The sequence below is a fragment of the Pipistrellus hanaki genome, assembly GCF_964339955.1.
Source record: "Pipistrellus hanaki genome assembly, chromosome: 5".
Lineage (NCBI taxonomy): Eukaryota > Metazoa > Chordata > Mammalia > Chiroptera > Vespertilionidae > Pipistrellus > Pipistrellus hanaki.
In genome coordinates this window covers 12,293,040-12,308,882 of record NC_140507.1, presented here as the reverse complement: position 1 = coordinate 12,308,882, position 15,843 = coordinate 12,293,040, and the positions used below count along the sequence as shown (strand labels likewise).

At 53.1% G+C, this 15,843-nt stretch overlaps 1 protein-coding gene across 1 annotated transcript in view; it reads right to left on the bottom strand.

Annotated features, from left to right (window-relative positions):
* Nucleotides 1-15,843, bottom strand: part of CCNJL (cyclin J like) — a 44,580-nt gene that overhangs the window by 16,658 nt on the left and 12,079 nt on the right. Inside the window, exon 3 of the mRNA XM_084883952.1 lies at nt 5,319-5,532. Within this exon, the coding sequence (XP_084740078.1) occupies nt 5,319-5,532 (214 nt within the window). The remainder of the gene's footprint in view (nt 1-5,318; nt 5,533-15,843) is intronic.

The following is a 15,843-nucleotide window of genomic DNA, read 5'->3' as shown; positions in this document are numbered from 1 at the left end:
CAGGCAGGTGCCTGACGTCAGTGTCCCGGCCGTCTCCCCGCTAACCTGGGTGAGCCAGGCTGTTCTCCCAACAGGAAGGACACTTGGGTTTTTCTTAGAAGGGCAATTAGCCTATTCTTCTTGGCCTGGACCCAGAGGCCTGCGGGCAATGCCTGGGTGGAAGGCTGCTTCTTTCGGACGGGGACTTGGCCTGTGATGTGCTCCACTGCCTGCAGGCTCAGCGCGGAGTAGGTACATGGGTGTGAAATGAATCCTCTTGGATGACCAAGACTGTGTGCATTCCTTCCATTCACTGAGCACAGCGTCTGGCATATAGCAGAGGCCGAATAAGTGCTCTTGAATGATTTACCTGTGTGGGGTCCAGGGCTCCTGAACACTGCATCTACAATGAACTCATGCAGGTTAAGACCTCCATCCCCCTCCCTACACACACAAAAACAAAAAAACACACAAAAAACCACCACCCTGAGAGCCCAGAGCCCAGGCCCTGGACAAACAGGTCTGGGCAGCAGACTTGCTAACATAAACTGCACAATTTCTGAGTTTCCAGCCCGGCCAGCTGTCTGACAGTCACACACACACAAAATCCTCCCCACCCCCCAAAATAACTCCAGGCCTGCCAGTCTGCAGAGATGGAAACAGGAACTGGAAAATCACCATGTCCTCGCCCGCTGTGCTGTGACCCTGCAGCCCGGGGCCCGGATCCGTGCAGCGTGGCCGTCCGTGACGGACCACCATCTCCAGTGCTGGGTGACCACCCCGCCCGGTGCTGAGTGACCACCGAGATGCCAGGGAGGAGAAGGTGCCCCACGGTGTTGCAGCAGCTCTCAGGGAAAACAATAGACAATCGGCACATTACACGCATGCATTCAACGTAAGCCCTATCCTGACTTTGGAAACGTGAAACCGTGGCCTGGGAGAAAAGTATTCCTTGAGGGGGGCACTCTTACGAGAGTTAAAATTTTATCTCCTGCACGGGGACAGCCACATGTCCTTGCAGATTTGGGGTTAATCCTGCAAGCAAATCTCACGCTCGGTCCGAAATACACCCCTGGAAAAGGCCACCCAGTCCACTCGCCCCGTTTGCAGGTGCTGCTTACAATCAGTGCGCCGGAGGCACCCTGAGCACCCCCTGCCTGGAGGGCCGGTGGGCTTGCCCTCCCTGGGGAAGGAAGGCAGTGCCTTCCTTCATCCTTTCCTCCAGGAGGGATTAGGACGACTTTCAAGTTTCCGAAATCTCCACCGGGTAGTTCCATCCTGCGCCTCCGCTCAACTGTCAAAGAAGCTGCTTCTCAGAGGCAAGCTATCAAATGATCAAAGTGGGGGGGCAGAGGGGAAAAGGAGGGGTGCAGGGGGTGGTGCTGGGGCGGGAAGGTGGATTCCTAGGAGAAAGACAGATCCAGCACACAAGCACCCGGCAGGCAATGGCTTTCGCTGACCCGCCCTACGAGATGTGGCTATCATACGTTTTTTGTTTTTAATTTTTTAAATTAAATTATTATCTGTGTACATATTTTACCATTGCCCCCCCCCCATACATACCCACCCTCCCCAGAGTTTTGTGTCCATTGGTTGTACTTATATGCATGTATACAAGTCCTTCGGTTGATCTCTTATCTCTCCCAGATCTCCCTCCCCTCCCCGCTGTAATTTGACAGTCTGTTTGTTACTTTACTGTCTCTATAGCTATCTTTTGGTTCATCAGTTTACAATGTTCTTTATTATCCATAAATGAGTGAGGTCATGTGGTGTTTCTCTTCATCATCCGTTCTGGTTTCAGAAGCCTTCAGAGCGACTGGCCTGGGAGCGGATTCCTGGCCTGGACATTGCAGACCGGACGGGGCAGGCAGGCAGACGGGGAATGTGCTCCCCAGGGGAGCACAGGAGAAACGCCACCGGGGACACCGGGGAGGGGCCAGGGTGCGGAAGGGACAGCACCCCTCCTCTGACAGTTTGCTGTTTAGGTGGAAGGCATGGCTCCACATTTCCCAAAAATTAAGTTGAATTTAAGAAGAAGAAAAAAAAAAGGGATCTCATCAAGTGTCGGTTTTGTTGCAACCTCTGCAAGGCATTTTAGCGCTAGCTATCAAAATCTTAAATGCACACACCCCTGGGTCCAACAATTCCACCTCTGCAATACGGATAACCCTGAAAACATCAAGGGAAAGAAGCCAGACACAAAAGGCCACATATTGTATGATTCCTTTGATGTGGAACCTGCAGAATAGGCAAATCTGCACGGGCAGATAACAGATGAGTGGTTGCCAGGGACTGGGAAGGAACAGGAAGTGGCTGCCTAATGAGTCCGAGGGTTTCCTTTGGGGTAAGGTGACCAGACGTGCCGCTTTTGGCGGGACAGTCCCGATTTTTAACAATTTGTCCCGCATCCCGCGGCGTTTTAAAAAAGTCTCAATTTTTGGAAAGAACTTTTAAATTGTTAAAAATCGGGACTGTCTCACCAAAAGCGGGACATCTGGTCACCTCGCTTTGTAATGAGGCAGAGGTGAAAGGTGCACAACCATATGAATGTACTAAATGCCACAGAACTGTACACTTTGAAATGGTTAAAATGGTGAACTTTACGTCGTGGTCTGAATTTTACATCAATTAATAAAAATAAAGCTCTGAGCTGTGTGGCCTTGGGCAAGTTATTCAGCCTCTCTGAACCTATAGAATGAGGAGATGACACCACGTCCACATAGGCTGCTTGTGAGGATTCCATGTGATACGTGTATAAAGTGATTGGCACAGGACTGGGTTTGCAGGTAAGCAACGAAGCAAATTCGCAGGTGCAGAATCTTCCAATCAATCAATATATATATATATATATATATATATATATATATATATATATATATATTGATTTCAGAGAGGAAGGAAGAGGGAGGGAGAGAAAGAAACATCGATCAGCTTCCTCCTACATGGCCCCTATAGAGGATTGAGCCCATAACCCCGGCATGTGCCCTGGCTAGGAATCGAACCTTGACCTCCTGGTTCATAGGTTGATGCTCAATCACTGAGCCACGCTGGCTAGGCGTGGCTCAGTGATTGAAAATGATCCTTTTAAACAACAACAAATAAAGTTGGGAGAGGGGTGCCGTATGAGATGAAAGATTCAAGGAGTTCACTTGATTTATACTATATTTATAGCTAGTCTGTCCTGAATTAAGTAGGGGAAACCCAAACAATGAACTCAGCTATGACAACGAGGTGGCTTTGCCACTGATCCACCCTGGAACAACCTACAGGCCGTTTCTCTTCCCACCTCCTCCCATAGGCCTGTAGATATGGGGACTGGACCATCCCTGCTTTATGGGGCAGATGGGCCTGGGGGAAGGTGAAAAGGTTCCATCTGTGCAAAGGCCCTTGTCTGGAAGCAGCTCTCAAAAAACCCGAGAGTGGCTCCTCTTATCTATCTGGGAATTATGGGGTATAGAGTTCGCAGAACTTCAAACGCCCTGCGGCAGGGTGACCCCCCTTGGGGCTGACAGCCTGGGGAGAGGGCAGGGAGGAGTGAATAGGATTTCAGGCTGTCATGGAAACTTTTCTTCCCTGGGGCCTCTGAGCATATGGCAGGTGTCCTGAAAACTCCCGTCCCGCCGCCCCAGGCTGGCTGCTGCCCTCAGACGTGTGGGTGGGGGTGTCTGCCTCTCTGTCTGCAGGGCCCCCTTCGTCAGCCACGGCCCCAGCAGCACAAAGAAGTCTCCAGTGTGCGCCTCCTGTCCCCGCTCCCCAGACAGCCGCTGGGGGAGAGCCCGAGTGGCCCCATGGAAACCGAAGTCCCTTGCCCCCGGCGGGCCTGGATGCAGCCCACAGATCACAGCCCGCAGCAGGCCAAAGGCCAGGGCGCAGGCTTCTCGGGGGGGGGGGGGGGGGGGGGGGGCGCCTGAAATGCGATGCCTCTCCTGCCCTCCGCTGGCAGGGATGTCTCCCACCTCTCCTCCCGAGCCCAAAGGGACCTGCATGTGGACGGGGGCTCTCAGGCAGCCAGCAGAGCGGGCTCCGCCAGGCTGGCTCCTCTGTGTGACCGGGGAAACCCAGCTGGCCCACGGCAGAGGAGATCGCAAACCCGGAGGCTGTGAACCCAGCACAGCTGGAGGGACGATGAACACCTGCAGGGGGAGGTGAGGTGTGGAAAACAAGACGCAGTTTTTGAAAGGCCTGCAGCTTCCGGAGCTGGGTGCCCGTGCCCACGGGGGTTCGTGGCAGGCTGCCGGGAGCAGGCAGAGCCTCAGGAGAAACCAGGTGCCGTCTTCCTACGGCAACAGCAGGACCCAAGGGAGGGGGATGGCGCGCAGGTAATAAAACAGGACAGTAACATAGTGTGGTGGGAACGGTAAAATCGGATTGAATTTTAAGGAGAAAATACTAGGTGTCCAAGGGGTGTTATGATGGCCGCTGGCCACCTCGGGGCATTTTGCTCCCGTCAGCCACCTGTATCTATATTAAGGGCAACCTGGAGAAGTGTGGAAGCCCGGCTTTTTCTTTCTTTCTTTTTTTTAATATTTTTTATTGATTTTTTACAGAGAGGAAGGGAGAGGGATAGAGAGTCAGAAACATCGGTGAGAGAGAAACATCGATCAGCTGCCTCCTGCACACCCCCTACTGGGGATGTGCCCGCAACCAAGGTACATGCCTTTGACCAGAATTGAACTTGGGACCCTTTAATCTGCAGGCCGACGCTCTATCCACTGAGCCAAACCGGTTAAGGCTGGAAGCCCAGCTTTAAAGAAACCCTCGTTCCATTATTTCATTTACCCCATACATATATACTACTATGTTTTTGAGGTCTTACTATGTCTCACACTCCTTTCCCTCCCCGAAACTCACTGTTTAATAAAAAAGAGGGTGTTGATTAAAAGTACATGGCTCGGTCCCTGGACTGGTGGCTCAGTTGTTGTTGTGGGTTCAATCCCCCATTGGAACACATATGGAAGGCAACTGATTGATGTCTCTTTCTCACATTGATGTTTCTCTCTCCCCCTCCCTTCCTTTCTTTCTTAAATCAATAAAAATCACATTATCCTCGGGTGAGGATAAAAAATGAAATAAAAAAAAAATAATAAAAGATCAAGATGCTAAACTCCTGATCACTGAGCCTGGTACATTACAGATGCTAAAGAAAATGCTGATGATTATTACTAATAACGTTAGCTCCCATTCAGCTGGGATGAGCAGGGGAGCTGTGCACAGGCCATGGAAGCGAACAAAGATCTGGGAGCACCCAGGCTCACGGAGGAGGAGGAGGAGGAGGAAAAGGAGGAGGAAGAGGAGGAGGAGGAGGAGGCAGCCCAGGGGAAGAAGCGGTTTCCACGTACTTGCGAGCAGAAGGCAGGAGACGGCCACGGCGTACAGCTGCTTGGAGGTGGTGATGTTGTAGCGATCCAGGAAGTGGTCCAGCAGGTAGACGGCCAGGTGCCGGGCCGCGGGGCAGAGCTGGCAGTGGCTGCTCAGCAGCGTCAAGATGTCCACAAAGAACCGCCGGCTCTTCAGGAGCGGGGAGTGGGCGCGGAAGGCAGGCAGCTTCAGTTCCTGGAACGGGCAGGGCAGAGGGGTGGTCAGGGCCACCTCCAGAGAGCCTCGGATGTCCCAGAAAGCGGGGAGTACAGCCTGCCTTCTGGCTGGTTAAAGAGCACCCATTCCCTCCATACCCTGTTTGCGTTCCTTCGCGTCCCAGGATGGCAGCCCCTCTATTCTAGGAACTCCTGGATGGAGCCCCACCTGCCCTCACGGAGCACAGGCTCAGAAAGTGCCAGACACCTTCCCGATGACAGGGGACAGTGAGGAGGCAGCCGGCTCCATCCCCAGGGAAAGGATAACTCCTGGAGACACGCAGGCCACAACAGAATGTAGGAGACCCACATGGGAATTCGGGTTCTGCTGCTCAACCAAGCTGTGCCCCCCGGTCACCTGTCTTCACCCTGTTTCCTCCTCAGCAGCTGAGGTTGAAATGAAACATGCATATAAAGCACCCAGCACACAGGAACCTCTCAGGGTCCATGGCTTGATTCCCTCTGTGGCTGGGATTGTGAGAGACAATTTTTAAAAAATTCAACATACAGCCCTAGCCGGTTTGGCTCAGTGGATAGAGTGTGGGCCTGTGGACTGAAGGGTCCTGAGTTCAATTCCAGTTAAGGACACATGCCCGAGTTGCGGGCTCAATCCCCAGTGGGGATCCGTGCAGGAGGCAGCCAATCAATGATTCTCTTTTACCACTGATGTTTCTCTCTCTCTCTCTCTCTCTCTCTCTCTCTCTCTCTCTCTCTCTCTCTCTCTCTTTCTCTCTCTCTCTCTCTCTCTCTCTCTCTCTCCCCTCTGAAATCAAATATATATAAATATATATAAATATATATATATGAAAAATTCAACATACAACAGTTGTTAAAATAACAGTACAAAGAACTCCCAAATACGTACGAAAAGCCCTGAGCTGCAGACTTTAAAGGGGCACCTTCCATGGTATGTGAATGATATCTCAGTAAAGCTGCTAGGAAAAGGTAAGACGGACACACCACCCACTCGCAAGGAGTTTATGGCCCAGCAGGAGATGGTGAGCCACTAAGACCATGACAGAATGTCAGGCTGGCCCACACGAGGAAGGAAAGCTCGGGCCACGGGGAGAACTCCCGCCTTCTCCGAGGACTGGGAGGTCTACCCTGGGAAAGTGAGGCTGGGGTTGAGATGCATGCTGGGATCTCTCCTCTCCTGGCTGCGCCCCACGAGAGCCTGAGGCCAGGGCACAGCCCTCTCGGGAGCCCAGAACTCTGCCAGGGAAAGTGCTCAGAGCCTAAATTCATTAGCTCCTCGCCTTGTGTTTGCATAGGAAGAACCTGAGTTTGAAATGGTCCTGGAACAGCGCTCCCCCGCCTCCCGCCGGCTCTACTTCACTAGCAACAGACCCGAGACTGGAGTCTTTCAGCGGGCCCTCCTTTTTATTTTCAACCTTTTATTTATTTACTACTCATTTCTTTTATCATATAAGCATGGAGAGAGGCGTTTATTTATCCCAGCCTAACTTCTTATTGATATACAATTTCCAAGCATTTTCTCCCATTCTGTGGGTTGACTTTTTTGAGTATTCTTCATCTTCAATATTTGATGAATTTATTCAGCAACCCTGGGCCTTCAAACTCCCATCACCCCGGTGTGACTGAAACATGGTGAGGTGCCCGATAACTATCGCCGAGGAACTGAAAGGAGGGAGGGGACGGAGGTGGGAGGGTAGCTGGACTGCCGTGCAGTGGTGAGAACCCAGGGCCGGGGCGCACAGAGGAGGGTGTGGCGGTCTGCAGAGAGCAGCAGGTCAGTGGGGACTCCAAGGAAAAGAGATCTACCCAGCCAAGTTTTGGAAGGCCATCTAGGACTTGACCTGTCGAGGATGCAGGAAGGAAAGAAAGCTCAGCAGGACCAGCAGACCTGCAAAGCCACACAGGTGTCCCACCTGGGAATCTAGAGCGCTTGGAACAACCAGACAGGTGGGGTATGCCTGCACAAAGCAGGCTAGGAGGATGGCAGGGTCATCTGTCCTGTCCTGAAGGTAACAGGGAGCCATCGAAGGGTTTAGAGCAGGGGCAGAGTGGCCATGCACTCTCTCTCGGCCAGCCTCCTCCTGGATCACGGCCAGACAGCTAGTAGCAGCAGCAGCCGATGTGGGGCTGCAGCTCCCCCCAACAGCAGTCCGCCTCCCCACCTCCACGAGCTTGCAGGCTACTAGTGTGTTTCCTCTAAGCCCCGAAGGCTTTAAGGCTCCTGACAAGCAGCAACCACAATCACAGATTCCTGGGTTCTGTCCCAGCAGCTACGGGAAATCAGCCGAGTGACCTTCGGCCTGGCTGCACTGCCCTCCTCGAGGCAGGCCAAAGCCCCGAAGCATCAGTCCGATATGCAACAAACATCCTGAATCCCCTCCCCGCTCAGCTCAGCCAAGCTGAACTCCTTCTGGATTTTCCTTGGTGCCAACCAGGAGGACAGAGCTCAAAGCAACAGCACACTGTCCGTCTTCCCTCTGCACGCTTCCCTGGGGAAAGGCTTGAGCAGATTCTCACCGGAAGCCTCTGGTGCACAGAAGCAAGAGCGAGGGACCTCTAGAAGGGGCAGCGATGCATGTCGAGGAGGAGTGAGCAGGCAGGGCTTCCTGGAAAAGGCTAGTCTCAGGGGTAAGCAGGATTCTGAGAGCCAGACAGCCGCCTGGGACGCTCTTCCTCCCCATTTCTGCTCTTCCCTTAGGTGCTGGCTTAATTATCCTTCTTCCTAAGAGCAGCTTTCCGACCCCTCCTCACTCCCAATTAGGCCCCTTTGTTCTCGCTCTCTCAGCACGCTGTTCTCCAATGCCAAATAGTATTTACTTAACGATGCTTACCGCTAGCTCTGGAGACCAGGGGCCATGCCCATGTTGTGCCTACATATCTAGTGCTCAGGATATGCCTGGCACAGAGGCAGGTGCTCAAAAAAAAAAATGCCCAAATGTTGGCACCAGGGAAAAAGAATAAATAACCATGAAAAGGTACAAAGGAAATGTAAATGCGTGTTCCCAAGTGGGAGAAGCCAATCTGAAACGGTTACATCCTCTAGGATCCCAGTTATAGGACGTTCTAGGAAGGATGCAGACAGCAGAAAGGTCAGTGGTCTGAAGCTGGGCAACGGGGGGTGATGTACAGGCAAGGCACAGAGGACTTTTAGGGAGGGAAACTTCTCTGGATGATGCTATAACGAAGGGTGCATGTCAGCCAACATTTGTGCAGACCCACAGGATGTGCACGGCCCAGAGTGAGCCCTCACGTAAACTTAGAGACGATGATGTGTCCATGTAGGTTCATCGATTGCAACAAAGGTACCTCTCTGGTGGGGGGATGTTGATAACGGGGGAGGCTCTGCATGTGTGGGGGCAGGGGGTGTATGGAAAATCCCTGTACCTTCTGCTCAATACTGCTGGGAACCTAGAAACAAAGTCTATTAAAAAAAAAAAAAAAAAAATGAATACAGGGGCATCCTTCCTGTACCAAATACCCTCCTCCCCAACATATGGGGGGTGGGGAGGGCAGCTTGGCAGAGATAGTCGAGACAGGCATTTCCGCGTTGGAATCTCAGCTCCACTATTTTCTAGCCTGGGCATGTGAATTCCGAGCCCCAGTGTCTTTGCCTGGAAAATGGGGGTCATGCTGCCATAAATGTGAAGTATTTGGAAGCACTCGGCAAGCATTAGCGGCCTTTCCCTCAAGCTGGGCAATGAGACCTCAGGTAAGTTGAGTTTTCTGCCTCTCGCAGGCTCTCGGGGGAACCTGCTTTGTCCGGTGGGACCCCCCTTTCTCCCTGGGGGTGCACAGCGGGGCCCGGGGACCCCCGCAGGCAGGGAACCCTGCCTCTCCCCTCCGCAGAGCTCCCAAGCCAAAGGGATTAGGAGCTGCGGGCCTCGGCTTCTTCCCAGCGCTCAGAGGAGGGCGATGCTTTGGCACACGGACAGCCACGTGGGACGCCAGCACGCTGGTCCTGTTTTGTTCGAGCGTCCAGCTGGCTCCCTCCCTAACCCAATTAGGGGGGAAGGCATTCATTACAAGGGCTTTGCTCTAGGCAGCCGCCTTCCCCCCAAAGCACTCTTGACCCGAGTCAGCTGGAGGGCCAAGGCAGCCGGGCGAGCGCACGAAGCAGCTCCTTCTGCTGAGCAGCCTGGATTCCGGAAACAAAAGAGCAGCCTGCTCGCCGGGGATCAGGCAGGCACTTGGCAGGCACTCAGCAGCCAGCGGGCGGGAAGGGGGCAGGAACCAGCCGGGCAGGGTGACCTTCCTGTCAGCAGGGCCAGGGTCAGCTTCAGTGTGGCCAGCATGAGGCTGCGGGGCGGGCACAGATGAAGAGGGGTGGAGGGGTGGGGCTGGGGGTGGATGGGCCGAGGCCTCCTGACTCCCTCCCAGGCTGCTGGCCTTTGTCACCGGAGTCACACCGGGGAGAGCGCATGTGCTCCCAGGTGAGCAGATGACCCTGATGGAGTTCAGGGGTGGGAGTGGCTGGGGGGAGATTCATCTTTTGTGATAGCAGCCGTTTATTTCGTTTTTTAAAAATAATAACAGGGTATTATTAGATACACACTGGAATGTTAGCATCGGTTATCTCAGAGCGCTGGGACCTCGTGTGATTTTTTTACTCTCATAGTTTTCAACACTGTCTGGATTTAAAAAAAAAAAATGCTCACTGTGTAACCACTTTATTATGTCAATGACTGTGCTTCCAGTTTGAAAGGAAAAATGGAGAGAGAGGGACTAGATAGATATGCACGCACGGTGGTAAGGCCAAACTCAGAATGTATCCGAGATTCCCTGCAAGCCCACGTCACCCCTCCCACCAAGTTAACCCTATGAGGGGAACCGCCCCACTGCGCGAAGCATCCACCCTAAACACCCATCCGCCATCCCCACAAGACTCGGTTCCGCCCAGAAGTTCGGGAGTCTTTTTCTTTTTACGAATTATAAATGATGTGTTCAGCTGGCAGATTTTCAAAAGTAGCAAATAACAACCATCACTTCTGTCCCCTCACGAATAGAGAAGGACGGTCACATGTTATGTGGATTCTTCAGATGCTTCTCTGGGCAAACAGGACGGGCTCGTAATGTACCAGGAAGAGGAGGACAGAGGGGAATGACGTTTCAACAGCTGCCTCGCGCTTCACCGTACGGCTGTGCCATGATTTCACCAGACCCCCATTCTGGACACCTGGGCCGTCTCTCTTCCTTTGGGTCTCTGTTCAGCACCCATATCGCCCCAGAGCCAGCAGTTCATGATGACCAAAGTGTCTTCCTGTTTATTAACTGTTCTTTCCACTCTCCTCAGAATGTGACCTCCACTTCTCTCTCCTGGTCCTGGCTGTACCCCTGAAACCAGCACAGTTAAGGCTACTGACTGACTACCTATGAAATGGAGTATTTTGCGGGAGGAACACAGGTGTGACCTGAGTATACACCACCAGGGGGGATCCTGCCTCTGCCTGTGGCCCACTATGCCCTCTTCCCCTCCCCCTCCAGCTGTCCCTCACCCAGCCCTGCAGCCTTCCCCAGGGTAACCCAGAGGGTGGGGAAAACTGGCCCCCTGAAAGGGAAACCAGAGGAGCTGTTCTGGGGGAAAGGAAGGTGATGGGAGTCAAGACAGGCTAGAGAGTCCTTCCAGAACCACTCTTCTTGCCCTGGCCAGTTGCTCAGTAGTTAGAGCACCAGCCTGTGAACTGAAGGGTCACGGATGAAATTCCTGGTCAAGGGCATGTACCTCGGTTGCAGGTTCGATCCCTGGCCCCTGTTGGGGCATGTGTAGGAGGCAACCAATCGATGTGTCTCACGTCAATGTTCCCCCCTCTTCTTTCCCTCTCTTCTACTCTCTCTAAACATCAATGGAATAAATATCCTCAGGTGAAGATTAAAAAAACAAAAATAAAAATAAAACACTCTTCTTGCTGCCCAAGATCTCTCTCTCGCTGGGAGGTCCAGAGCAGAAAGAGGATGGTCTGGGAGGAACAGCACTCTGAGAAAAGCCAAGGACGGGTGGATCACGACCCACATGAAACCCCAAAGCCAGCTACAGACAGGGGGGGAGGGGCCTCCTGGAGGGCTTACGAGGATACCACTGCCCCCCTCCCTGCCGTGTGGACCTTGGCAGGGGTGGCCAACACTCCACACCTGTGCTGGGCTCATTGTGCCTGGGAGTATCGGCCAGGCCAGCCCAAGTACAGATCAAAAGACCCGAGCCCACAGCCAGGACTGCTGGGCAGAGACCCCGGCCTGTCACTGTTGTAAGGACAGAAGGGGGGGGAATTCAGCGTGTGCTCTTCACACACAGGCTCTGCTTTGACCCAGGAAACTGAGACACAGAAGTGCAACAGCCATGGTCGCATTGCAAGTCGGTGGCAAATCCTGAACTTGGACTTCAGAGGAGCTGGCCAGGCCTGGGGTGTGACAGCCATTCCATAAACGGTGCAAGGCGCACAGCGGAGCCGAGCTGCTCTCCCACCCCAGCCACAGAGAGAAAACCACCGTGCCCTCCTCCTCGGTGCATCCCGGCCACGCTCATCCTTCACTGCTGCCCGCCGCGGCCTCCCAAGGGAGGCTGGGCCTCCAGGCACCCGGCCAGCTGCTTGGGAAACAGCTCCAGGGCTGAGTCGGCCTGAGAACAAAGAGTAGCAAGTCGTGAAGCAACACCACAGGTAACCAAGGTGACCAACAGGAAGTGGAGACTTGCAAATTGAAAGGGAAAAAGAGAGGGGAGGGAGCAGGTGGGTTCCTCAGAGGCCACGGGAGTACACACCTCAGACCTGGGAGGCCCTGCAAGGCCGGAGGATCCCTCCCCCCCCCCCCTTCCCCTCTGTGCCCATTGCTTCATAAACCCGGGGAACATTTCCAGTAAAGAATCAACATCTCTGGGGAACACTATTTCAACACGAAGTAAAAAATGCCAGTGACATCCCCTCCTGCTGACGTCCGGCTTGAAGCTTTCTTTAAGCAGAGAGAGAGAGAGAGAGAGAGAGAGAGAGAGAGAAAGGTCCCCCCAAGCCACCAACCACATCTCTCTCACCAGCCCCCTGAACTCAGCAAAGGGCAGGGGGGCCGGCTCCAGACACACCTCATTCCCAGGAGCCAGAGCCACTGCCCTGCATTCAACTGTGTCCAAAGACACGTGTGCCCACCCCATCGGGGGTCCCCCTCCCACCCATGCCACTGTGCCCCCACAATGCCTCCGCGGACAACACACGGCCTTCTTGCAACCCTCCCCACCCAAGTTCATCACTTCAGCGATGTCCTAATATGACCACATCCGCACAGCTTCTCGGCTGGGCCTGCCCCTCGTTCTCTCACGCCCCCTTTCTCCTCCCCGTTGTCATCTAGGGCAGGGGTCACCCTTCCAGGCTCGTTCCCTTGGATCTTTCCTCCTTTCCTTCCCAGTCATCCTTCCTAAGTTGTAGCCTCGAAAACTGTTTATCCCACACATTTGACTCCCATCCCCAATGTCCAGATTCCCTCTGATGTTGCCTCCCAGGCACATTGATGCTACCATGCACCCCAACCAGGTGAGTACAGGAACCACCACCACCATCCACTAATCACTCCAGCTGGGATTCTGTTCCCCTGGAGATACAGGGTCCGGGATTTCTTTAACTGTAGTCAGTTGACCTCAGGCACTGGAGTCTCCTGGGAATTTATGGGAAAATGGAAGCTTCCGCCGAAACGGGTTTGGCTCAGTGGATAGAGCATCAGCCTGAGGACTGAAAGGTCCCGGGTTCGATTCCAGTCAAGGGCATGTGCCTTGGTTGCGGGCACATCCCCAGTAGGGGGTGTGCTGGAGGCAGCTGATCGATGATTCTCTCTCATCGATGTTTCTAGCTCTCTCCCCCTCTCCCTTCCTCTCTGTAAAAAAATCAATAAAAAATATATTTTATTGACTTTCAGTCCTCAGGCTGATGCTCTATCCACTGAGCCAAACCGGTTAGGGAAATAAAATATATTTTAAAAAAGAAAAAAAAGAAAATGGAAGCTCCCCCCTATCCCCCTATTGAATTGGACAGTGCCCCCCCCCCCCAAAAAAAAACAAACAAAAAACTCACGTCTTCCCAGGACCTCAGAATATCACCTTATTTAGAAATAGGATCATCACAGATACAACAGGGTTGAAATGAGGTCCTAAACCAATGACTGATGTCCCTATACAAAGGGAAAACAGATGCAGACATTCAGAGGAAAGACAAGGCAAAGACAGACACAGGGAGAAGGCCACATGAGGATAGAGGCAGAGTAAAGGAGTGATGCGGCTACAAGCCAAGGACTGCCAGTGACCACCAGATGCTAGAAGAGGCCAGGAAGGCCTTTGAAGGGAGCATGGCCCTGATTTCGAACTTCTAGCCTCCAGAACTGGGACAGAATAAACTTTGGTTGTTTTAAGCCAGTGGTCGGCAAACTCATTAGTCCACGGAGCCAAATATCAATGGTGCAACGATTGAAATTTCTCTTGAGACCCGAAAACCGACTTCTGCGCATGGGCCACTAAGTTTCAATCGCACTGTACTTGCGGGCGCTGGTATTATTTTTTGTGGAAGGGCCATGCTCAAGGGGCCAAAGAGCTGCATGTGGCTCTCAAGCCGCAGTTTGCAGACCACTGTTTTTTAAGCCATCCAGTGTGAGGCATCTCCTTCACTCCCTATTTCCTGATTTACTGAGTCGGACTTCCTGGGCTCCTGTCTGTTCTTTACAAGCCTGTTGCTTGACTACAAGCTCTGCGAAGGTTCTGTTCACCATTTATAGTCAGCATCGCTTAGGTTCTGAGAAAGGTGCGTTAGGCTGTTCTGTCGTTGTGTGAACATCGTGGAGCGCACGCACCGAACCGAGACGGCACAACTGACATAGAAGTGAGCAATTGCCCGAAGGCGTTTTCTAAGAGCAAAGCTCACTATGGCAAAGGCCCATCATGCTCCGCAATGGAAAAATCACTGTGCAAGAAACCTAAAATTTTGCACTCCTTTTGTTAGCTGGTCCATTTGACCCTACTTCCTGAAACTCTGGAGTCTCCCTAGTTCCTGCCCTGGCTCAGATGCCATGGCTCTGGTTCACTGCCAACACTCAGTCTCCAAGGCCAAGGCCATTTCCCAGTGATCCCTCCCTCCCTCCTCACACCCTCCTCAAAGCGCTCCATGGGCTCTGAGGATCAGTGCAGATACCCAGGGAGATCCGTCTCCCTCTCCTGGCTACTCACCAGACTGCTGCCCGAAGGTCGCTGCTGTGTAACCGTCAGCGGCTGCCCTGGGCCTGGTGGATGAACCTCCTCCACACCTCTCTCTGACCGGCCAGCTCCTGCTTATCCTTTGTACTCAGCTCACACAGCACCTCCTCTTTGGAGCTTTTCATACTTCCCTTGGCAACTGGAGGTCACTGTTGGTACAGTGGTTATGAGCCCGGGTTCAAATCCTGACCTTGCCCTCTATGAGCTGTGTGGCCTTGTATACATTATTATTTATTTACTTGAAGTTCTATTAGCATTTATAAAACACTAGAAGTCCGGTGCACAAAATTCGTCCATGGGGCTGGGGGTGTGTGTCTCAGCCCCGCCTGCATACTGTCCAATCTGGTACCCCTCGAGGGATGTCCGACTGCCTGTTTAAACCAGCAGTCGGACATCCCTCTCCCAATCCAGGCCTGCTGGCTCCCAACTGCTCGCCTGCCTGCCTGCCTGATCACCCCTAACCACTCCCATGCCAGCCTGATTGATGTCTAACTGTTCCCTTGCCAGCCTATTTGTCCCCAACTTCCATCCTCTGCTGGCCTGGTCACCCCTAACTGCCCTCCCCTGCAGGGTTGATTGCCTCCAACTGCCCTTCCTTGCAGGCCTGGTGCCTCCCAGCTGCCCTCCCCTGCTGGCCATCTTGTGGTGGCCACCTTGTGTCCACATGGGGGCAGGATCTTTGACCACATGGGCGCAGCTATTGTGTGTTGGAGTGATGGTCAATCTGCATGTTACTCTTTTTTTTTTTTAAATTTTTAAAAAATATTTTATTGATTTTTCACAGAGAGGAAGAGAGAGGGATAGAGAGTTAGAAACATCGATGAGAGAGAATCATCAATCAGCTGCCTCTTGCACACCCCCTACTGGGGATGTGCCCGAAACCAAGGTACATGCCCTTGACCGGAATTGAACCTGGGACCTTTCAGTCCGCAGGCCGACGCTCTATCCACTGAGCCAAACCAGTCCCGGCTGCATGTTACTCTTTTATTAGATAGGATACTAGAGGCTCAGTGCACTAATTCATGTACAAGTGGGGTCCAGCTGGCCCACTCCAATCGGGGCTGATAGGGCTGGGCTGGCGAGGGGGGAAAAGGGGTCCTG